The 24,768-nt window shown below is 44.6% G+C and overlaps 3 protein-coding genes across 3 annotated transcripts; 1 reads left to right on the plus strand and 2 right to left on the minus strand.

Moving 5' to 3' along the window:
• The first annotated feature begins 3,726 nt into the window (after positions 1–3,726).
• LOC117741857 (olfactory receptor 11A1-like) lies at positions 3,727–10,640 on the plus strand. The gene is made up of 2 exons (XM_034549089.1): positions 3,727–4,700; positions 8,976–10,640. The coding sequence occupies exon 2, from the start codon at positions 9,675–9,677 to the stop codon at positions 10,638–10,640; it is 966 nt and encodes a 321-aa protein (XP_034404980.1). The 5' UTR covers positions 3,727–4,700; positions 8,976–9,674.
• Positions 10,641–17,132: 6,492 nt separating this feature from the next.
• LOC117741451 (olfactory receptor 11A1-like) lies at positions 17,133–18,059 on the minus strand. Its single transcript, XM_034548512.1, has one exon. The coding sequence runs from the start codon at positions 18,057–18,059 to the stop codon at positions 17,133–17,135; it is 927 nt and encodes a 308-aa protein (XP_034404403.1).
• Positions 18,060–22,812: 4,753 nt separating this feature from the next.
• LOC117741452 (olfactory receptor 10A6-like) lies at positions 22,813–23,739 on the minus strand. The gene has a single exon (XM_034548513.1). It carries the CDS (start codon positions 23,737–23,739, stop codon positions 22,813–22,815), a length of 927 nt encoding a protein of 308 aa, XP_034404404.1.
• Between the last annotated feature and the right edge of the window lie 1,029 nt (positions 23,740–24,768).

The following is a 24,768-nucleotide window of genomic DNA, read 5'->3' on the forward strand; positions in this document are numbered from 1 at the left end:
CCATGCCCCTGTAGTAGATACCACGCCCCTGTAGTAGACGCCTCGCCCCTGTAGTTGATACCACGCCCCTGTAGTAGACACCACGCCCCTGTAGTATACACCACGCCCCTGTAGTAGACACCACGCCCCTGTAGTAGACACCCCGCCCCTGTAGTTGATGCCACGCCCCTGTAGTAGATACCACGCCCCTGTAGTAAATACCACGCCCCTGTAGTAAATACCACGCCCCTGTAGTTGATGCCACGCCCCTGTAGTAGATACCACGCCCCTGTAGTTGATGCCACGCCCCTGTAGTAGATACCACGCCCCTGTAGTTGATGCCACGCCCCTGTAGTAGATACCACGCCCCTGTAGTTGATGCCACGCCCCTGTAGTAGATACCACGCCCCTGTAGTAAATACCACGCCCCTGTAGTTGATGCCACGCCCCTGTAGTAGATACCACGCCCCTGTAGTTGATGCCACGCCCCTGTAGTAGATACCACGCCCCTGTAGTAAATACCACGCCCCTGTAGTTGATGCCACGCCCCTGTAGTAGATACCACGCCCCTGTAGTTGATGCCACGCCCCTGTAGTAAATACCACGCCCCTGTAGTTGACACCACGCCCCTGTAGTTGACACCACGCCCCTGTAGTTGATGCCACGCCCCTGTGGTAGACACCACGCCCCTGTAGTAGACACCCCGCCCCTGTAGTTGATGCCACGCCCCTGTAGTAAATACCACGCCCCTGTAGTTGACACCACGCCCCTGTAGTTGATGCCACGCCCCTGTGGTTGATGCCACGCCCCTGTAGTAGACACCCCGCCCCTGTAGTAGATACCACGCCCCTGTAGTAAATACCATGCCCCTGTAGTTGACACCATGCCCCTGTAGTTGATGCCACGCCCCTGTGGTTGATGCCACGCCCCTGTAGTTGATGCCACGCCCCTGTGGTAGACACCACGCCCCTGTAGTAGACACCACGCCCCTGTAGTAGACACCACGCCCCTGTAGTTGATGCCACGCCCCTGTAGTAGATACCATGCCCCTGTAGTAGATACCACGCCCCTGTAGTAGACACCCCGCCCCTGTAGTAGACACCACGCCCCTGTAGTTGATACCACGCCCCTGTAGTAGACACCCCGCCCCTGTAGTTGATACCACGCCCCTGTAGTAGACACCCCGCCCCTGTAGTTGATGCCACGCCCCTGTAGTAGACACCCCGCCCCTGTAGTAGATACCACGCCCCTGTAGTAGACACCCCGCCCCTGTAGTTGATGCCACGCCCCTGTAGTAGACACCACGCCCCTGTAGTTGATACCACGCCCCTGTAGTAGACACCACGCCCCTGTAGTAGATACCACGCCCCTGTAGTAGACACCCCGCCCCTGTAGTTGATGCCACGCCCCTGTAGTTGATACCACGCCCCTGTAGTAGACACCCCGCCCCTGTAGTAGATACCACGCCCCTGTAGTAGACACCCCGCCCCTGTAGTTGATGCCACGCCCCTGTAGTAGACACCCCGCCCCTGTAGTTGATACCACGCCCCTGTAGTAGACACCCCGCCCCTGTAGTAGATACCACGCCCCTGTAGTAAATACCATGCCCCTGTAGTTGACACCATGCCCCTGTAGTTGATGCCACGCCCCTGTGGTTGATGCCACGCCCCTGTAGTTGATGCCACGCCCCTGTGGTAGACACCACGCCCCTGTAGTAGACACCACGCCCCTGTAGTAGACACCACGCCCCTGTAGTTGATGCCACGCCCCTGTAGTAGATACCATGCCCCTGTAGTAGATACCACGCCCCTGTAGTAGACACCCCGCCCCTGTAGTAGACACCACGCCCCTGTAGTTGATACCACGCCCCTGTAGTAGACACCCCGCCCCTGTAGTTGATACCACGCCCCTGTAGTAGACACCCCGCCCCTGTAGTTGATGCCACGCCCCTGTAGTAGACACCCCGCCCCTGTAGTAGATACCACGCCCCTGTAGTAGACACCCCGCCCCTGTAGTTGATGCCACGCCCCTGTAGTAGACACCACGCCCCTGTAGTTGATACCACGCCCCTGTAGTAGACACCACGCCCCTGTAGTAGATACCACGCCCCTGTAGTAGACACCCCGCCCCTGTAGTTGATGCCACGCCCCTGTAGTTGATACCACGCCCCTGTAGTAGACACCCCGCCCCTGTAGTAGATACCACGCCCCTGTAGTAGACACCCCGCCCCTGTAGTTGATGCCACGCCCCTGTAGTAGACACCACGCCCCTGTAGTTGATGCCACGCCCCTGTAGTTGATACCACGCCCCTGTAGTTGATACCACGCGCCTGTGGTTGATGCCACGCCCCTGTGGTAGACACCACGCCCCTGTAGTAGACACCACGCCCCTGTAGTAGACACCACGCCCCTGTAGTAGACACCACGCCCCTGTAGTTGATGCCACGCCCCTGTAGTAGATACCATGCCCCTGTAGTAGATACCACGCCCCTGTAGTAGACGCCTCGCCCCTGTAGTTGATACCACGCCCCTGTAGTAGACACCACGCCCCTGTAGTATACACCACGCCCCTGTAGTAGACACCACGCCCCTGTAGTAGACACCCCGCCCCTGTAGTTGATGCCACGCCCCTGTAGTAGATACCACGCCCCTGTAGTAAATACCACGCCCCTGTAGTAAATACCACGCCCCTGTAGTTGATGCCACGCCCCTGTAGTAGATACCACGCCCCTGTAGTTGATGCCACGCCCCTGTAGTAGATACCACGCCCCTGTAGTTGATGCCACGCCCCTGTAGTAGATACCACGCCCCTGTAGTTGATGCCACGCCCCTGTAGTAGATACCACGCCCCTGTAGTAAATACCACGCCCCTGTAGTTGATGCCACGGCCCTGTAGTAGATACCACGCCCCTGTAGTTGATGCCACGCCCCTGTAGTAGATACCACGCCCCTGTAGTAAATACCACGCCCCTGTAGTTGATGCCACGCCCCTGTAGTTGATGCCACGCCCCTGTAGTAAATACCACGCCCCTGTAGTTGATGCCACGCCCCTGTAGTAGATACCACGCCCCTGTAGTTGACACCCCGCCCCTGTAGTTGACACCACGCCCCTGTGGTTGATGCCACGCCCCTGTGGTAGACACCACGCCCCTGTAGTAGACACCACGCCCCTGTAGTAGACACCACGCCCCTGTAGTTGATGCCACGCCCCTGTAGTAGATACCATGCCCCTGTAGTAGATACCACGCCCCTGTAATAGATGCCACGCCCCTGTAGTTGATGCCACGCCCCTGTAGTAGACACCCCGCCCCTGTAGTAGATACCCCGCCCCTGTAGTTGATAACATTCCCCTGTAGTAGACACCACGCCCCTGTAGTAGATACCACGCCCCTGTAGTAGATACCACGCCCCTGTAGTAGATACCACGCCCCTGTAGTAGACACCCCGCCCCTGTAGTTGATAACATTCCCCTGTAGTAGACACCACGCCCCTGTAGTAGATACCACGCCCCTGTAGTTGATGCCACGCCCCTGTAGTAGATACCACGCCCCTGTAGTAGACACCCCGCCCCTGTAGTAGATACCACGCCCCTGTAGTAGACACCACGCCCCTGTAGTAGATACCACGCCCCTGTAGTAGACACCACGCCCCTGTAGTAGACACCACGCCCCTGTAGTAGATACCACGCCCCTGTAGTAGACACCACGCCCCTGTAGTTGATACCACACCCCTGTAGTAGATACCACGCCCCTGTAGTAGACACCACGCCCCTGTAGTTGATACCACACCCCTGTAGTAGACACCACGCCCCTCTATATAGGTTTCTATTGGCCTGGATTTGGCTCCATATGACATCATAACTACGTAGCTTAGTAAAATTAAGTCAGATTCTCTTGTGTCCTAACTCCTCATGAACTCTCCTTCCCATCTTTCCTTGACCCTGTGATGTTTTCCACACAGGTCAAGGACAAGTGGTTAGTAATAGACAGAGGTAATTTTTGGACTATTCGGCCTCAAACAACAACATATTGGTCCGTCCCTCAACATGGTCCCACTTCCTGTCCGTGTGTTGTTGGTTCCTACTAAAGAAAAACACAAACGTGCAGTTTCATGTAGATTTTGTACAACTATCTGCAGCAAAGGAACTATTGTTATCGGTGAATGAATCCATGGTGAGTATTTCTACATGTGATGATGATGAAGATGAAGTCAGACTGACACCGTTCTTCTTCTCTGGTGCAAGGAGGACCGGGCCCCAGGTGGAGTCTCTGCTGGCGGCCCTATATATTATTATTATTATATATATATTTGTTTGAGACATGTATAATATCTCTGCGAAGCGCCGTGGTGCAGCTTTTATTTTGAAAGGAGAGGATGACCTTTCAAAATAATTCATGATTTATATTCATAATAAACCTGTCGTTCATTTTGTTTGAGGTTGGCGAAACGCATCACTTCCTGTCAGCTGACCTGTGTCGTGGATTATTGGTGAACGTGTGATGATCACCGCTTCACATGATCCTAAAGATGGTGATGAAGATGATGATGGTGGTGACCATTCCTGACCTTTGACCTCACATCAGATCAGGAAAAACTCCCAAGAAATAGAAAAAAAACTTTCACAGGGAAACCTCCAGAAGAGCAACAGAGGAGGGTCTTGTGGTTCTTGAGGAGCATCCAGTGTTCACTACAACGACTCCAGTAGTTCTTGAGAAGGTTCAGGTCAGTGAGGGGCTTATGGAGGGCCTTGAAGATGAGAGCCGCTACATTAGTCCATTAAACTGGCTGTTTGAGGGACTGATGATTCCAGGTGTGTCCCTGGTTTTCATTCTCACTTTGTTGAAGGGCCCTAGTTCTGGAGGTCTGGAGACATTCGGCATCCCTCATGTGGCCTTGAAACAGTTCCAACAGTGGAACCTGAAAGAGGTCTCAGTCTCACTGGGGTTAGACTCGTGGTCCAAATATGTTCCCATTGCTGTTTAAATGAGTTTGTTTCATGATGTTTCATTTCCTTTAGTGAATAATAAGTTTAATGTAAAACTGCTTCTGTCATTTAAACAAAACATCTAAAGCATTGAACGAAACTTCTAGTGAAACTCCACAGAAGTTACATCACTCAGGTCAAAGGTCACTTCATGTCAACATGTTTGTGGCTCCTTCACATCAGCCAGTTTCCACTAATTCCCTCTGAGACCAATCAGTCCGGACAGACCTCAGCACTGGTTCCACTGGTCCACGGGGGGCCGATAAGGACCTCCCCTCAGACCGCTCTGAGACAACAAACCCAACGAGGATGTCAACAGAAAACTCCTCAACAAGTTCCACAGCAAAGTTTTCTGAAGAGTTTTTAGTTGTCTTTCATTTCTACAAATGTCTCGCTTGTGTTTTATTCATCACGTACAACGAGTAATGTTTACAATCTAACATAAAAATGACTGGGTAGAGGCATAGTGCTTTTATATTCCTTTCCTAAATTCTTATGAATAAAGTTACTCTCAAGATAATTAGGTATAAAGAAAAAAATATATATATATGTTACATATACATATATTTCATTCACACTTCAACCCTCAAAAATAGTTTTATAAACACTCATTTTGTTTTCCTTACATTCATGTTAGCGTTGTTCCATAATTGAACTACAATAGAGACATATTTCTGTTTGTTTTTCCAAGGAGGTCACAAAATAAATAAATCCCTGTGTGCTCTCACGTCGTTAACCAAGTTCCCCAAAAATGTCCAATTAATTACAGTTTCATCAGCAATGATTTAATCTACAATGGATGGCCTTTGTTCTACAAAGACTCTGAGAAGAGCAGCCTGTCCTGTCCTGACCTGTCCTGACCTGACCTGACCTGACCTGTCCTGTCCTGTCCTGACCTGTCCTGTCCTGTCCTGTCCTGTCCTGTCCTGTCCTGTCCTGACCTGACCTGTCCTGTCCTGTCCTGACCTGACCTGACCTGTCCTGTCCTGTCCTGACCTGTCCTGACCTGTCCTGTCCTGTCCTGACCTGTCCTGTCCTGTCCTGTCCTGTCCTGACCTGTCCTGTCCTGTCCTGTCCTGTCCTGACCTGTCCTGACCTGACCTGACCTGACCTGTCCTTACCTGACCTGACCTGTCCTGTCCTGACCTGTCCTGTCCTGTCCTGTCCTGACCTGACCTGACCTGACCTGTCCTGACCTGTCCTGACCTGACCTGTCCTGACCTGACCTGTCCTGTCCTGTCCTGACCTGTCCTGACCTGTCCTGTCCTGACCTGTCCTGTCCTGACCTGACCTGATCTGTCCTGACCTGTCCTGACCTGACCTGATCTGTCCTGACCTGTCCTGACCTGACCTGATCTGTCCTGACCTGACCTGATCTGTCCTGACCTGACCTGTCCTGTCCTGTCCTGTCCTGTCCTGTCCTGACCTGTCCTGTCCTGTCCTGACCTGATCTGTCCTGAGCTGTCCTGTCCTGTCCTGACCTGACCTGTCCTGTCCTGTCCTGTCCTGTCCTGATCTGTCCTGTCCTGTCCTGTCCTGTCCTGACCTGACCTGTCCTGTCCTGTCCTGTCCTGTCCTGACCTGACCTGTCCTGTCCTGTCCTGTCCTGTCCTGTCCTGTCCTGTCCTGTCCTGATCTGTCCTGTCCTGTCCTGTCCTGTCCTGACCTGTCCTGTCCTGTCCTGATCTGTCCTGTCCTGTCCTGTCCTGATCTGTCCTGTCCTGTCCTGTCCTGTCCTGACCTGACCTGTCCTGTCCTGTCCTGTCCTGTCCTGACCCGACCTGTCCTGACCTGTCCCGATCTGTCCTGTCCTGTCCTGTCCTGATCTGTCCTGTTCTGACCTGACCTGACCCGACCTGTCCTGACCTGTCCTGACCTGTCCTGTCCTGTCCTGTCCTGACCTGTCCTGTCCTGTCCTGTCCTGTCCTGTCCTGATCTGTCCTGTCCTGTCCTGTCCTGACCTGTCCTGTCCTGTCCTGTCCTGTCCTGACCTGTCCTGTCCTGTCCTGTCCTGACCTGTCCTGTCCTATCCTGTCCTGTCCTGTCCTGTCCTGATCTGTCCTGTCCTGTCCTGTCCTGTCCTGATCTGTCCTGTCCTGACCTGTCCTGTCCTGTCCTGTCCTGATCTGTCCTGTCCTGTCCTGTCCTGTCCTGATCTGTCCTGTCCTGTCCTGTCCTGTCCTGTCCTGTCCTGATCTGTCCTGTCCTGTCCTGTCCTGACCTGTCCTGTCCTGTCCTGTCCTGTCCTGTCCTGACCTGTCCTGATCTGTCCTGTCCTGATCTGTCCTGTCCTGTCCTGTCCTGATCTGACCTGTCCTGTCCTGTCCTGTCCTGTCCTGTCCTGTCCTGTCCTGACCTGTCCTGTCCTATCCTGTCCTGTCCTGTCCTGTCCTGATCTGTCCTGTCCTGTCCTGACCTGTCCTGTCCTGTCCTGATCTGTCCTGTCCTGTCCTGTCCTGTCCTGATCTGTCCTGTCCTGTCCTGTCCTGTCCTGTCCTGTCCTGATCTGTCCTGTCCTGTCCTGTCCTGACCTGTCCTGTCCTGTCCTGTCCTGTCCTGTCCTGTCCTGTCCTGACCTGTCCTGTCCTGTCCTGTCCTGACCTGTCCTGATCTGTCCTGTCCTGTCCTGACCTGTCCTGATCTGTCCTGTCCTGACCTGTCCTGATCTGTCCTGTCCTGTCCTGTCCTGTCCTGACCTGTCCTGTCCTGTCCTGTCCTGTCCTGTCCTGTCCTGTCCTGTCCTGTCCTGTCCTGATCTGTCCTGTCCTGTCCTGTCCTGTCCTGTCCTGACCTGACCTGATCTGTCCTGTCCTGTCCTGTCCTGTCCTGACCTGTCCTGATCTGTCCTGTCCTGACCTGTCCTGATCTGTCCTGTCCTGTCCTGTCCTGTCCTGACCTGTCCTGTCCTGTCCTGATCTGTCCTGTCCTGTCCTGTCCTGTCCTGTCCTGTCCTGTCCTGTCCTGTCCTGTCCTGACCTGTCCTGATCTGTCCTGTCCTGACCTGTCCTGATCTGTCCTGACCTGTCCTGTCCTGTCCTGTCCTGTCCTGTCCTGTCCTGTCCTGTCCTGTCCTGTCCTGATCTGTCCTGTCCTGTCCTGTCCTGTCCTGACCTGACCTGATCTGTCCTGTCCTGTCCTGTCCTGTCCTGACCTGTCCTGATCTGTCCTGTCCTGACCTGTCCTGATCTGTCCTGTCCTGTCCTGTCCTGTCCTGACCTGTCCTGTCCTGTCCTGTCCTGTCCTGTCCTGTCCTGTCCTGACCTGTCCTGATCTGTCCTGTCCTGATCTGTCCTGTCCTGTCCTGTCCTGTCCTGTCCTGTCCTGTCCTGTCCTGTCCTGTCCTGTCCTGTCCTGTCCTGTCCTGACCTGTCCTGTCCTGACCTGTCCTGATCTGTCCTGTCCTGATCTGTCCTGTCCTGTCCTGTCCTGTCCTGTCCTGTCCTGTCCTGTCCTGACCTGTCCTGTCCTGTCCTGTCCTGTCCTGTCTCTCCACTGGTTTTACCCTGAAGTTCCGTGTACCGATGGAAAGCTCCGTTGGAGTTACGTCGATAGCGCAAAAGGTTACAAAAGTGAATTATTCACGTACCAAATTAAGATGAAAAATCACATGTTTCTTTGTTCAATAACTTTTGGACTGAGTCCGTTTCAGAGACGAGGAGAATAGCATGATCCTGTTATTAATGATAATAAGCCTGCTGTGATTAAAAGGTCATGAATGAAGCTCCGAAGCTTTGAACTCAGTCAAACATGTCGCCTCATATGTTAAATAGAGTTTGTGTAACAGAATAAACGATGAGGTACATGAAGCGTGTGACTTCAACGCCACTAACTAACTCCACTGTGAACTTCGCTCAGCCAGATCCCCACATGGGTCTTCTCTCCATGTTTTAGGGGATGAGTGGTGCCTTCTACCAGAGGGCCTGCTGGTTGGGATCAGAGGATTCAAACTCTACATCTGAACCCTGTCTAAACAAGTCGGAAATGTACCCCTGACCTCTGGTGTCGTCCAGCAGGTTTCATGGAGGTTCGTCTGAAGATCTTCTGGACAATGGTCTGAAGATCTTCTGGACAATGGTCTGAAGATCTTCTGGACAATGGTCTGAAGATCTTCCGAGGGTTATACGTTTGGGTTTGCTCATCTCAGCAGCTGGATTCTCGGGATGTCACGAGTGTGAGTTGTGGGATCACACATTACACAGAAAAAACCACGTTTTCTCAAAAGGTTGAAGTTAACGGTGAATCATTCGGGTTGAAGTAGTTCTTTAACGTTTCACTGCAACAAGTAGGCGTTCCGTTTTATATCAATTTCCTTCTCACTTCTTGGAATCATCAATCAGCAGCTGTCATTGGTCCATTGAGGAGGAGGTCGTCAGCTGATGTGGGCGTTGAACTGTAAAAGGGTGAAAGAGGAGCTGCAGAGTTTCAGCTCATGTGGAAGCCCAGACTCATGAACTCTTTAGGTCCAGTGTCAATGAGACCATGCATTTGTCATATTTTTATATATATATATTACATTTCTGACAGTAAATAAATACCACATTTTGAACCTTTCATCCAAAAGCAAAGTTTCACTTTTCCAACTTTAAATGTTAATGTAATTTAGTCTTAACAGACTTATGTTTTAAACTGGAGGATGATGAACTCTACACAAGTTTTGTATTTCACACTTTGACACTGGGGTTTTAAAATACTTTATTCTTTTCAGGAGGACCATGTTAAACGCTACGCAGCTTCCATATTTCATATTAAGTGCCTACTTTGACACTGGGGTTCTCAAATACTTCTACTTTATTATTATCATGTCTTTGTATATGTTAATTGTTTGTTCCAATGTGTTGCTCATTGTGGTGATCTGTATGAACAGAAGCTTACATGAACCTATGTACCTTTTTCTCTGCAGCCTGTTTGTAAATGAACTGTTTGGTAGTTCAGGGTTGTTTCCATTCCTTCTGGTTCAGATCCTCTCTGACATTCACACTGTTTCTGCTCCACTTTGCTTCCTGCAGATCTTCTTTGTGTACTCTTATGTTTGCGGAGAATTTTCCAACTTAGCCGTGATGTCTTATGACCGATACCTTGCCATCTGTTATCCTCTACAATATAACACTCGTATGACCTTTAACAAGGTGGCCATGCTCATTGTTCTACCCTGGCTCTACTCTTTTCTGACCATTGTTATTTTGATCTCGTTGATTGCTCCTTTACAGCTGTGTGGGAACGTAATCGACAGAGTTTACTGTTTAAACTACTCCATTGTGAAACTGGCCTGTTCTGACACCAGAGTGAACAACATCTATGGACTCATCATAACTTTCCTCACAGTCTTTGGTCCTGTATCCGTCATCTTTTACTCGTACATGAGGATCCTGAGAGTTTGTTTCTGTGGTTCTAAACGGACCCGACAGAAAGCGGTCAGTACCTGCACACCTCACCTCGCCTCCCTGCTCAACTTCTCCTTTGGTGTTTGCTTTGAAGTATCACAGAGCAGGTTTGATATGAAAAGTGTGCACAGGATATTGAAAATAGTTTTATCGTTGTACTTTCTGACATGCCAGCCGCTCTTCAGCCCTGTGATGTACGGACTGAAAACGTCTAAAATCTGCATCATGTGTAAAGGTTTGTTGTTCCACTCTGTTGTGAAGTGTCGACCGGGGGAACTAAACAGGAACAATGAATAAACGGATGCCTCACTAATGATGTCTGCTGTTAACGCTGCTTATGAAAATCACATTATATTACATGAATGAGCTGTTATCCACGTTGATACGACCCCAAAATTACAAAGTCCCGTACTACATAAACATCACACGTTTAGAATCACCATGTTTTATACGGGCCGAGGTGCAGAACAGACGGGGTTCTGCTTCCTGGGGTCACTTGGAGCTCAGGACACCGCTGTGGAGCGTTGGAGGAGCAACCAGCAGCAAATTGGCAAAATAAGAACAAAGGTGCAAAGAAATTTAAAGGTGTATTGTTGTAGTTTTATTTTATTATTCAGTAATCACATACAATACAATGAGTAAAGCCTGTATACAATCTAACTGAAAAGGTATATACAGAAGCATAATAATGATATATGCATATCCTAAATTATTATCAATTAAGTAACCCTCAAAAAAATTAGATATAAAGAAGAAAGGAAAAAAAATATATATATATATATATATATATATATATATTTAATTCACACTTGTAACCCTCACAATTAGTTTTGTAAAAACTCCCTTTAACCATTTTTACATTTGTTAGCTTTGTTCTATAATTTAACTCAACAATAGAGACATAATTTATTTTAATGCGTATTTTTGATATTTGTATGTTAAACTTACAAACATCTATCAAATCCTATGTACACTCATGTATTGAAAACAGTCTCTGTACACAGTCTGGCAGTGACTTTTCTTTAGCTCTGTACATTGTTTGCATTATTTTAATTAAAATTGTAATATACTAAATCATTACATTTCATAACATGAGATCTGACAAACAATGGATTTGTATGCTCATAGTAACCATAGTAACCAGCCTTTTTCATTATGCGTGAAGATTTTAATTAATAAATGTTTTATAGGTGGACCCCATGTATGGAAGTACAAGTGAGCAATACATTATATGCAAGGCCTTTGAAGTTAGTACATCATTATACAGAATTGTTATTGTCTTTGGAATTCTACCGTTTATACAATCAATATATTGTCTCCATGTTACTTTATGATCGATAATGACCCCGAGAAATCTTGTCCCAAAAACTCGTTCAATTTTCTCATCACAGAATTGTAATTCAATATCCCCCTCTAATTCTTTTTGATTTCCAAAAAACATGAATTTAGTTTTCTTTATATTAAGAGATAATGTATTGACATTAAATTGATCATTTCTAGCTCCTTTTCATTAGCAAACAAAAGTTAATTTAGTAACATTACACATATGCTTAATATAATGTATATAAAGTATTGGACCAATCACTGATCCCTGTAGTACTCCACAGGTGACCTCCCTAAGTCCGGACACCACGTCATTAACTTGCACACACTGTTGTCTATTTTTCAAGTAGCTTTTTAGCCAAGAGTGAGCTGTCCCTCTTATCCTTTACTTCTCCAATGTAATGAATCATTTACTGTGATCTATAGTATCAAAGGCCTTATGGAGGTCAACGTAAATACCAATAGGACACTCATCATTTTGTTATTCCTTCCATCATCTCCATCAGTGCATAGGTAGATGTTCACTCATTAATTAATTTAGAAGGTTAGGTACAGTACCCTTCATACCCTTCATACCATTGTACCTTTATACCCTGCATACCTTCAAACCTTCACACATTCATACCTTCATACCTTTATGACCTTCATACGCTTCAAAACCCTTCATACTTCCATACCCTACATACACGTCATGCCTTCACACCCTTCATACCTTCATACCTTTATGACCTTCATACGCTTCAAAACCCTTCATACTTCCATACCCTACATACACGTCATGCCTTCATACCCTTCATACCTTCATACACTTTATACCTTCATACCCTTCATAACTTCTAACTCTCATACCCTTCATACCCGTCATTCTCTTCATACCTTCATACCTTCATGCAATGATACCTTTATATCTATATACCCTTTATACATGCATACCATTCATACCTTTATACCATTCATACCTTCAAACCTTCATACCCTTCATACCTTCTAACCCTCATACCCTTCATACCCATCATTCCCTTCATACCTTCATAACCTTCATACCTTCATGCAGTGATATCTTTATATCTATATACCCTTTATACCTTCATACAAAAGCTGGTTCACGCGTTTGTTACGTCTAGACTAGATTACTGCAACTCCTTATTATCAGGCTGCTCTAATAAGTCTCTTAAATCCCTCCAGTTGATCCAGAATGCTGCAGCTTGTGGACTCACAAAAACTAAGAAAAGAGATCACATGACTCCTGTATTAGCTGCTCTGCACTGGCTCCCTGTAAAATCAAGAATTACATTTAAAATTCTTCTCCTCACCTACAAAGCCTTGATTGGTGATGCACCATCATATCTTAAGGAGCTTGTAGTACCATATTGCCCCACTAGAGAGCTGCGCTCACTAAATGCGGGGCTACTTGTGGTTCCTAGAGTCCTAAAAAGTAGGATGGGAGCCAGAGCCTTCAGTTATCAAGCTCCTCTTTTATGGAACCAGCTTCCACTTTCAGTCCTGGAGGCAGACACAGTCACCTCATTCAAGAATAGACTTAAGACTTTCCTCTTTAATAGTGCTTATAGTTAGGGCTGAATCAGGTTTGCCCTGGTCCAGCCCCTTGATATGCTGCTATAGGCTTATAGGCTGCTGGGGGATGTTTTAGGATACACTGAGCACCTATCTCCTCTTCTCTCTCTCCTTATGGATGAATTTACATCTCTCCATTGCACCTTATTAACTCTGCTTCCTCCCCGGAGTCGTTGTGACTTCACGTCTCATAGGGTCCATTGGACCTGGAGGTGTCTGATGCCTGGTGAGCCGGCCTCCCATTGGCCCTGCTGATGCCCCGCCCCCCCCCCTCCTCTCTACCTCCTTCTGTTTCATGGATTGGAGGTCCATTCATACATTGTCATATTCATGTAATGTGTTTATGTAACTCTGTAACTCTGTTCATCTGGTCACATGACATCTATTCATCTGTCCATCTGGGGAGAGGGATCCTCCTCTGTTGCTCTCCTGAAGGTTTCTTCCCTTTTTTCCAAGTCAAAGGTTATTTTTGGGGAGTTTTTCCTGATCCGATGTGAGGTCAAAGGTCAGGGATGTCGTATGTGTACAGATTGTAAAGCCCTCTGAGGCAAATTTGTAATTTGTGATATTGGGCTATACAAAATAAACTGAATTGAATTGAATACCCTTCATACCTTTATACCCTTCATACATTCAAACCCTTCATACCTTCAAACCTTCATACCCTTCATACCTTCTGTGACGACCCTCTCGGCCACTGACTCGTGTCCCTGCAGGTGGGCGTGGCCAAGGGTCATCAGAAGAGTCGAAACACCTGAGATAATCAGCAGCACTGACAACACCTGGGCCTTGTGTACCAGTGCTGCATTTAAAAGGCCCTCTGGTCTCAGGAGCTCTCTCTCCCTCACTCTCCTGAGACCCTGTTTGGCTGGTTGTAGGAGAGTATGGTTTGACCTGACACTATACAACATCTCACACACACACTTCCCACGCATGCACTCACCTCCACCACTGAAACTACTGACTCCACACGCGACTGTTTATTCCACCTAAGTTCTGTTTTTGCTACCTAAGTTAAATAAAACCCTTTCTGTTAACTACCCTTTGTTGTCATGACCGTGCGGCCTGGTTCGGGACACCTTCATACCCTTCACACCCTTCATACCATCATACCTTCATACCCTTCATTCCTTTATACCTTCATACCATTCATACCCATCATGCCATAATACCCTTCATCCACGCTTACCATAATACCCTTCATACCCTACATTCTGTTCATACCTTCATACCCTTCGTACTGTAGATTCCCTTCATATCTTCATAGCGTCATACTTTCATACCTTCATACCCTTCATTCCTTTATACCTTCATACCCTTCATTCCTTTGTACCTCCATACCCTCCATACCCCTCATGCCTTCATACCCTTCATACCTTCATACCCTTCATACTCTACATTCCCTTCATACCTGCATACCCTACATTCCCTTCATACCTTCATGTCTGCATACCCTACATTCCCTTCATACCTTCATACCCTTCATACCTTCATACGGTCATACCTTTATACTCTTTATACCTTCATACCCTTCATACATTCATACTCTACATAACCTTCATGCCTTCATACCCTTCATAGGTTCATACCCTAATACCCTTCATACCCTACATTCCATTCATACCCTCATACCCCTCTCAACCTTCATACCCTACATTCCCGTCATACCTTCATACCCTACATTCGCTTCATACTTTCATACCCGTCATACCCTTCATACATTCTAAACCTCATACCCTTCATATCTTCATACCCATCATACCTTCAAACCTTTCATACCTTCTAACCCTCATGCCCTTCATACCCGTCATTCCCTTCATACCTTCATACCTTCATGCAGTCATACCTTTATACCTTTCATTCCTTCTAACCCTCATACCCTTCATATCCGTCATTCCCTTCATACCTTCATACCCTACATACCTTAATGCAGTCATACCTTTATACCTGTATACCCTTCATACCTTTATGCCCTTCATACCTTCAAACCTTCATATCTTCATACCCTTCATACCTTCATACCCTTCTGACCTTACCATACCCTGTAGTGAGCCTGTAGTACTATCGACAAGATGATTAATCTGGGACAGAGTAAAGTTAGCACAGGAGTCCTCCGTCGATAGAGACGTGGTATTGAATCAAATGCAGAAGGAATCGCTTCGTTAAATGTAGGTACAGCACTGTCAGTTAGACATCATACCCTTCATACCCTTCTGACTTCCTGCCCTGACATGCTCCCCCCGACGCCAACCTCCTTCAATACATTATATCCATCCATCCATCCATTATCAGCTCTTATCCGGGGTCGGGTCGCGGTGGCAGCAGGTTCAGCAGGCCGACCCAGGCTTCCCTCTCACCCGCAACACTTTCCAGCTCATTCTGACTTCCAAGGCCAGCCGGGAGATATAATCCCTCCAGCGTGTCCTCGGTCTTCCACGGGGCCTCCTACCAGTTGGACGTGCCCGGAAAACCTCTAATGGGAGGCGTCCAGGAGGACATTATATTACATTTACTTTTTATCCAAAGCGACTTACAATAAGTTCATTCAACCGAGAGTACAAACTCAGAACAACAAGAATAAAAAAGTACAATTTCTTCAAGAAAGCAAAACTAAAAAGTGCTGGAAGTAAGTGCCATTTAAGTGCTACTAAAGTGCTTTTTAAATAAAGGTTTTGATTATTATGTTGTACTTATATATATAGTCGGAAGGCTCCCCCTTCTCTGTCCAAGCATCAGACCCAGGGGGACAGGGCCTACTCCATTGCTGCACCCCATCCCTGTCAGGAACTCTCTTCCCATTACTTCAGACATTCTCCATTACTCTTCTTTTTTTAAACACTCATTTATTTAAATATGCTTTACTGTTATCTTATGTATCTGCTTTGTTTATATTGTTATTACTATTTCAGTTTTTACTATGTAAAGTGCCTTTGAAGACCTTTATACAAAAAACAATATTATTAATATTATTAATAAGTGTGTGTGAGTAATACATGTGTTGCAGAACGCATGGCAATATAAATCACAAATCATCTCGTGGAACAAATACTGTGCCCTTGCATTAATGCATCCAAATTCTGTCCACCTAATTCAGATGTCTTCTTCAATTCAATTCAATTCAATTCAGTTTATTTTGTATAGCCCAATATCACAAATTACAAATTTGCCTCAGAGGGCTTTACAATCTGTACACATACGACATCCCTGACCTTTGACCTCACATCGAATCAGGAAAAACTCCCCAAAAATAACCTTTCACAGGGAAAAAAGGGAAGAAACCTTCTTCCAGTTTAAACTTTAAATTTTAAGTGACAATTAATCCTCTTTTCAATCTGATCTCGTCATCTAAAAGGTTCTGGAAGTCAAAACACTTGGCATGGAAAGACTCTTTTTATATTGTCTAAGTCATTTTTCACTCTTTTTCTGTCCCAAAGATTTTTTTCCTCATTTTAATTTAGTCTAAACATAGTTATTTTGTACAGTTGTTGTTATTTTAAAACTGACATGGACTCAATCTGGTTTACGGTGTTGAGTTTTCTCTTCAAAGCCAAGTAGTTAATAATAATAATCTGGTATGGGAGGCCGTGTGGTTACATTTAAAGAGCCAAGGTACAGAATCTAAGTATGGTTTTAGTATTTCAGATGATGTGCCTCTGCTTCTGAAGATATAAACATAACGATGTGATAAAACGTAATACGTTATTACTGTTGACATCATTCAATGTTTTTACAACCCATTGTGCACAGCTTGTTTAATTGTCTTGCTTTCCACACACACACACACACACACACATTACACTAGAGGCGTCATTTGTGTTGACCCTATTGAAGTCATTTATTCATTGCTTTGTCATGTATGTAAAACTGAGTTGAACTAACATGTTTAATTACTTACATTTTCCCACACAGTATACGTTTACATATGATGCGTATTTTGGAAATATTCAGCCCGTATAGTACCGGGGTGAAGAGAGGCTGGCATGTCAGAAAGTACAAGGATAAAAAAATGCCCAACATATTGGGGACATTGCTCATATTAAATCTGCTCTGTAATATTTGAAAACAACTAGCAAAGGAGAAGTTGAGCAGGGAGGCGAGGTGAGGTGTGCAGGTACTGACCGCTTTCTGTCGGGTCTGTTTAGAACCAGAGAAACAAACTCTCAGGATCTTCATGTACGAGAAAAAGATTAGAACAAGAGGAACGATGATTGAGATGACTGTGTAAAGGAGTCCATAGATGTTGTTCACTCTGGTGTCAGAACAGGCCAGTTTCACAATGGAGTAGTTTCCACAGTAAACTCTGTCGATGACGTTCCCACACAGCTGTAAACGTGCACTCAACGAGATCAAGACAAGAATAGCAAGAACTGGGAATATCCACGTTACACCAATGAGCATGGCCACCTTGTTAAAGGTCATACGAGTGTTATATTGTAGAGGATAACAGATGGCAAGGTATCGGTCATAAGACATCACGGCTAAGTTAAAAAATTCTACACAAACATAAGAGTACACAAAGAAGATCTGCAGGAAGCAAAGTGGAGCAGAAACAGTGTGAATGTCAGAGAGGATCTGAACCAGAAGGAATGGAAACAACCCTGAACTACCAAACAGTTCATTTACAAACAGGCTGCAGAGAAAAAGGTACATAGGTTCATGTAAGCTTCTGTTCATACAGATCACCACAATGAGCAACACATTGGAACAAACAATTAACATATACAAAGACATGATAATAATAAAGTAGAAGTATTTGAGAACCCCAGTGTCAAAGTAGGCACTTAATATGAAATATGGAAGCTGCGTAGCGTTTAACATGGTCCTCCTGAAAAGAATCAACACTTTACGAGATGAACTGTTTCAAAGACATAAAGATTTCTGAATGTTAGTTAAACACTGAATGCTTAGAACTGTGTGCAGATAAAACATTTCCCTCAAACTGTAGTTAATCAACAAACAGAAAACATATTCATTATCAAGAAATCAAATTTTAAACATTGCTCAAATGTACCATTCTCCAATTGTATGTGATAACACTCAAGGTAAGACATTATGCAACACAGCCCATGACCTTGTATGAATCCTGACATTCTCCTTACTGAGCTGAACCTTCTGCCTCTCTTAACTTCTTCATGCGGGGAGACGCCCACCGCAGAATGACTTCATTATCAAAGTACCTTATTGGTTAAGACTGATTTCTAATTGATGTCTTAGGAGGAAGCACATTTTAGTTTTTCACAAAGTCAAAAGAAAGATAAAGAAAATGAAGTGGTTTCCTTTTCTTTCAGTCTTATGTGGATGTCATTCTTGAATAATGTACACAATAGTGCACTTGTTTTCAAGAATTTGACGGAGACCAAAACAATGCAATGTGATGGTGAATCACTATTCTCCAGATCTGGAATCTGTTATTATCAACTGTGAGCCACTTGGTGGTCCATCTGATTCCTGCATACAGGCAGAAATGAAATCAAAGCAGTGGACCAGAGACGCTCTGGAGGAGCTTCAGTGTGTTTAGACTGGATGGACTGGGATGATTTCAGGACTGCTACCAACTGTCTGGATGAGCCCACCGAGGTTGTGACAGCTCAGCAGGGACACATACCTCACAACCATCCCAACTCTGGTGGGGATGAGTTCGCCTACAGGTGGGAGATTGACCATCTGCTGACCTGGTGCAGTCTGAACAACTTAGAGCTCAATGTTCTAAAGACCTCTGGGACTCCCGCATTGACACTGTGGAATCCTTCCGCATCCTGGGCTACACCATAACCCAGGACCTCAAGTGGGACCTGAACATCAGCTCCATCACCAAGAAGGCTCAGCAGAGGATGTTATTCCAGAGACAGCTGAAGAAGTTCAACCTGCCAAAGATCATAATGGTTCACTTCTGCCATCATTGAGTCCTCCTTCTGCTCATCCATCATCCTGTATTAGCTGCTCTGCACTGGCTCCCTGTAAAATCAAGAATCACATTTAAAATTCTTCTCCTCACCTACAAAGCCTTGATTGGTGATGCACCATCATATCTTAAGGAGCTTGTAGTACCATATTGCCCCACTAGAGAGCTGCTCACTAAATGCGGGGCTACTTGTGGTTCCTAGAGTCCTAAAAATTAGGATGTAACTCTGTAACTCTGTTCTTCTGGTCACATGACATATTTTGCTTCTGTCCATCTGGGGAGAGGGATCCTCCTCTGTTGCTCTACTGAATGGTTCTTCCCTTTTTTCCCCTGAAATTTGGGAGTTTTTCTTTTTTTTTTGAGTCCATCATCTGCTCCTCAATCATTGAGTTTCCTCCGTAGGGTGGCCGGGCTCAGCCTTAGAGATAGGGTAAGGAGCTCGGACATCGGGGGGGAGCTTGGAGTCGAGTCGCTGCTCCTTCGTGTCGATGGGAGTAGCTGAGGTGGTTCGGGCATCTAATTCGGATGGCTCCTGAACGCCTCCCATTAGAGGTTTTCTAGGCACATCCATCTGTGAGGACATCCCCGGCAAGATCCAGGACACACTGGAGGGATTACATCTCCCCGCCTCGGGGTCCCCCAGAATGAACTGGCGAATGTTGCGGATGGATGGATGGATGGATTGTGTTTAGAAGATATGGACCAATGAACCTCTAAGATGCGTGGCTTCATACATCAATACACATAACTTCCAAAACATTTGGCCTATCATCACCAAATATGTAGCATATGTTCACATCACATCCTTTAACTTACCATGTCATCAAAATGGTGAGTTGTCATTGAATGGCCTTTACGTGGCGGCCATTACACGCCCATTTCGTGCAGTTTGCCAAGAAAGAGGAAGTTGTTGTAACTCCAAGGTACATTATCTAATCTGCCCCAACATTCTCATGAATGATGCTGGTTCAGGCCTGAACACAATTACGGGCATACATGTTCACATAATCGTTTGGGGTCGGCTGTAGCTCAAGGGGATGAGTGGTCAACCCGTAACCACAAGGTACCCGGTTCAATCCCCGCTCCCTCCTTGAGAACGGCACTGAACCCCCAGTTGCTCCCCGGTTGCTTCACTGCAGCCCACTGCTCCTGAATAACTAAGTATGGGTCAATTATAGCACCACCTTCTGGCAAAAGGAAATTATACATGTTATACTTAGATGTATTACTCACAGTTGACCAGATCAGTCTCAAATTGTGTAAGTAAAGCCATAACACATTGATGATACTTTCTAATGTATATTGTAAGTTCTTGTTAAACGCTGTTGTCGTGGCAACGCATCATTCGCCATGAAAAAAGAAGCTGATTTATCTGTGGCTTCAGATAGTCACAACCCCATGAAACTTTCCACACATGTCAAAGGTGATTGAAATAAATATTTGATATGGGTTTTGGCCTTCGCTGTCATAAATTGTCTCGATTGCGCCCCCTACAACATTTTGACAAACGTTCAACAAAGTGGCCCTCGCAGTAAGTTGGACATAGATATACAAAATGTGGTAGGCATATGTATCATATGTAGACTTAAAAGAAAGTATCTTGCTCTAAACCCAACTGGAAGTTAGCCATTTGGATTTTTGTGTGATTTCTCCGTTCATTTGATCCTATTTCTAGGTGCTATCTTCTAACGAACTAGTCCCAGGGATTTGATCAGATCCATTTCAAATTTAGTCAGTACAATCTAAAGACCTTAGTGATCAAAATTAATCAAAAACTTTACGTTTGAAGCAACGGCATCGCTGTAGCGTGGCGGCCATTTTATGTGGATTTCCATTAAACAAGCTCATGTAACTCCACTAGATTTGCTTGAATCTCTCCAATACTTGCCATGCTCAATACAATTCATGGACCGAGTATGCCAATTTTCACTCAGTCATAGCGCCAACTACTGGCAACAGGAATTCAGTGTTATGTGACAAACAGCATTCGATTTACATGACATTTACATGATGTTCTCTAGACTTGTTTTAAATATGTTATATATAAATATATTATAAAAAAAGAAAGAAACAATAAATCGCATTCACATTTTATAACTATTTGCATAGTTTTTTAGAAAGTTTTAACAGGTAATAATTATGTCTCTAATACCTGTTTTATGTGACTGAGAAAACATCTCTCTCAAACAACTGTATTCAAGAAAATACACTGTGGCGAGCCGCCACCAATAAATCAATGGGAAACACTGCTGTTGTTAGACTAGTGGGAAAGTGAAACTTTGTGATGTAAAAATAATCATCTAATCATTTAATTATCTTGTTATTTTTGTTTTTGGTAAATGTTTTGTCTAATTGTGCTCGTATTGTATAATTGTGGTTGAGGAACTCCTTAAAAACAAGATGGTACATCTCAAGGGTTTATTCTTAATAAATAATGTCCATATATGTATATTGAATTGCTGTATATCATCCTGTTTACACAAATTCATTGACGACCCTTATGTTAGGTTTATGATCTGATAGCAGACACTGCCACAGGGTTAAATCAGGAGGGAGGAAAGAAGAGAGGAGAATGAGGAGAAGTTGGTTTTCACTTGTCTAGTTCGGTGTTGTGACTTCACTAAAGTTAAAAAGAAAACCCAGAACATGTTCGACTGATTTATTCCTTATCATACATCCATAACCATAACCCTAAGCTAGTGGTACTCAAACTTTTTCTGTCACTCCCGTCATGTTTTTCTGTCATGTTCATGCCAATGAGATTTTAATATAATTTTTTATTTCAAGTATAGATATGATTGTAGAAGTGTCTGTACTGTAGATATAGACACAACTATAAATATAATAATAATATTGTTGTATATATTATAGTACAATAAATATCTCTTGGCGCAAACTAAAGTTAAGCCTTTAAACATAAAAGCATACATCATGAAAATCTGTTCAAAGCATTTCTAAATAATGGCAAATAAAATGTATAATTAGGATTTTATTTCTTTGGAAAGTTCTAATGACAAAAGTTGACATCTTTTACATTTCATTTAGCTGACGCTTTTATCCAAAGTGACTTACAATAGAGTGGTTGTCTCGTAACCACAAGGTCTCCGGTTCGATCCCCTCTGGAACACTGTTGTCGTGGCAACGCATCATTCGCCATGAAAAAAGAAGCAGATTTATCTGTGGCTCTGGATAGTCACAACCTCATGGAAGGTGATTGAAATAAATATTTGATATGGGTTTTGGCCGTGAGAGTGGTCGTCCCGTCACCACAAGGTCCTTGAGCAAGGCACTGAACCCCTGGGTGCTTCACTGAAGCCCACTGCTCCTTAATAACTAAGGATGGTCAATGCAGAGAAGAATTGCTGGATAAATAAAGGATACATGATTTATTTGCATCTTTAAAACAGCATTGCTTTAAATAAAAAACACATTTCTCGTATTTTTATCACATTCTTTAATACATCTTTTGTGGATCAGATATAATAAGAAAATGTGCCTTAATTTTACATGTTACATTACTAATATATCAAATGCGATGGCAGCTTGTGAATTCACAGCAGTCGTGCAGCTGAATATCAACTGGCATACTTTACACCTTCATCAACCACAAATGCGTTCTCAATGTCTGGTAAACCCTTAAATCTGCTGGGAGGCACTGACAATAGAGGCCTACATTTTAGCAAAGACAAGACTTTTACATATAATTCGGATTTTGGACATATTTAGCCCATACATTAAGGGGTTGAAAACCGGCTGGCATGTAAGCCAGTATAATGATAACACAATTCTCAAAGTAGTGGGCAGATTGTGCATATTAAATCTGCTCTGTAATAATTCAAAGCAAGCCCCACATGAGAAGTTGAGCAGGGAGGCGAGGTGAGGTGTGCAGGTACTGACCGCCTTCTGTCGGGTCTGTTTAGAACCACAGAAACAAACTCTCAGGATTTTTATGTAAGTGTACAATATTAGAATTAGAGGACAAAGGACGGAAAGTGCAGCAACAATAAGTCCATAGACGTTATTGACTGATGTGTCATAACAGGCCAGTTTGACAATGGAGTAGTTGTCACAGTAGACTTTCTCAATGATGTTCCCACACAGCTGTAAAGAGCTACTCAATGATGTCATCACAACACACAGTAGAACAGGTAAAAGCCATGTCACAGCAATAAGAACAGTAACCTTGTTAAAGGTCATAAGTGTGTTGTATTGTAGAGGAAAACAAATAGCAAGATATCGGTCATAAGACATCACGGCTAAGTTAGTAAATTCTACACCTCCATAACAGTACAGAAAGAAATTTTGCAGGAAACAAAGTGGAGCAGAAACAGTGTGAATGTCAGAGAGGATCTGAACCAGAAGGAATGGAAACAACCCTGAACTACCAAACAGTTCATTTACAAACAGGCTGCAGAGAAAAAGGTGCATAGGTTCATGTAAGCTTCTGTTCATACAGATCACCACAATGACCAACACATTGGAACAAACAATTAACATATACAAAGACAAAATAAACATGAAAAATAAGTATTTTAAAACCCCTGTGTCAAAGTACGCACTAAGTGTAAAATATAAAAACTGAGTGGAGTTAATCATGATCTCCTTTTGCTTCATAAAGCAATCATAACTAAACTAATTCCAATAACTTACATTTTGTTCTTGTAAAACTCTACATTTGTTAAGGGCTGTTTGCAGCTAAAATATTAAACACTAATTGTAATCAGCAAACAGAAAGTAAAGACATTCATTATCAAGAAAACAATTGGTACAATTTGACCAAATTCCCCATTCTGTAATTTAAAGTCTATACAACACTAAGGTAACAGTGTAAACATGAATCTGTTGACCTGCTGCAGTCAGAGTCCCTCCTAACTGAACTGAACTCTGTCGCTACTTCTTTTAACACTTTCCAGTCAGAGGACACCCACAGCGGCAGACTGACTCACAATGTTGTGATTTAATACTTTATATTAGGAAAGATACAAACAAAAAGTAAGGAATCGTATTATCGTTTATGTATATATCTGTAATGAGTCAAACTTCATATGTTGGTACCATAAATATTTTCATTTCTGTATTTCATACCAAAAGGATGTCTGACTGACCTACGAAACCCTGATGAGGTGTCAAAACTACGTTCTGCCAATAAAACACAGGCGAAGCAAAGTCTTGCTTGTTGATGTTGGCGTTGGCACATGTGTTCACATAAAAGCCTGTTTCCACACGTCTTTACTATTTCCCTGTGTTACGTTTATTCATGCAAACATCCACCACCCGAGGTGCAACAACAACAACAACAACAACAACTTTGGTTTGTGTTACAAATGCAACAAACAGTTTGGCTACAGGCAAGGTGAACCCTCCACGAGGTTTCCCCTCAACCGGAAGTCTGCGCTCTCATTGGCTGGAGCTCCCAGACGACTTCCGCAATGTATTCAAATATTTAGCATGCGAGATGTCTGGTGTAAATCTACCGACCCGCATCTTTGAACAACACACCCAACTCTGATTTGCTTCTGTTTTGTGGCTTTTGTCAGGAATCTCCAAAAATGGTTGCCCAGCAGAACATCAGTGCTAAGGACATGGAGTGTAAACTAGGCATACACCTAAAAGTAGCGTCTAATG

This window comes from Cyclopterus lumpus, chromosome 13 (genome assembly GCF_009769545.1).
Source record: "Cyclopterus lumpus isolate fCycLum1 chromosome 13, fCycLum1.pri, whole genome shotgun sequence".
NCBI classification, from domain to species: domain Eukaryota; kingdom Metazoa; phylum Chordata; class Actinopteri; order Perciformes; family Cyclopteridae; genus Cyclopterus; species Cyclopterus lumpus.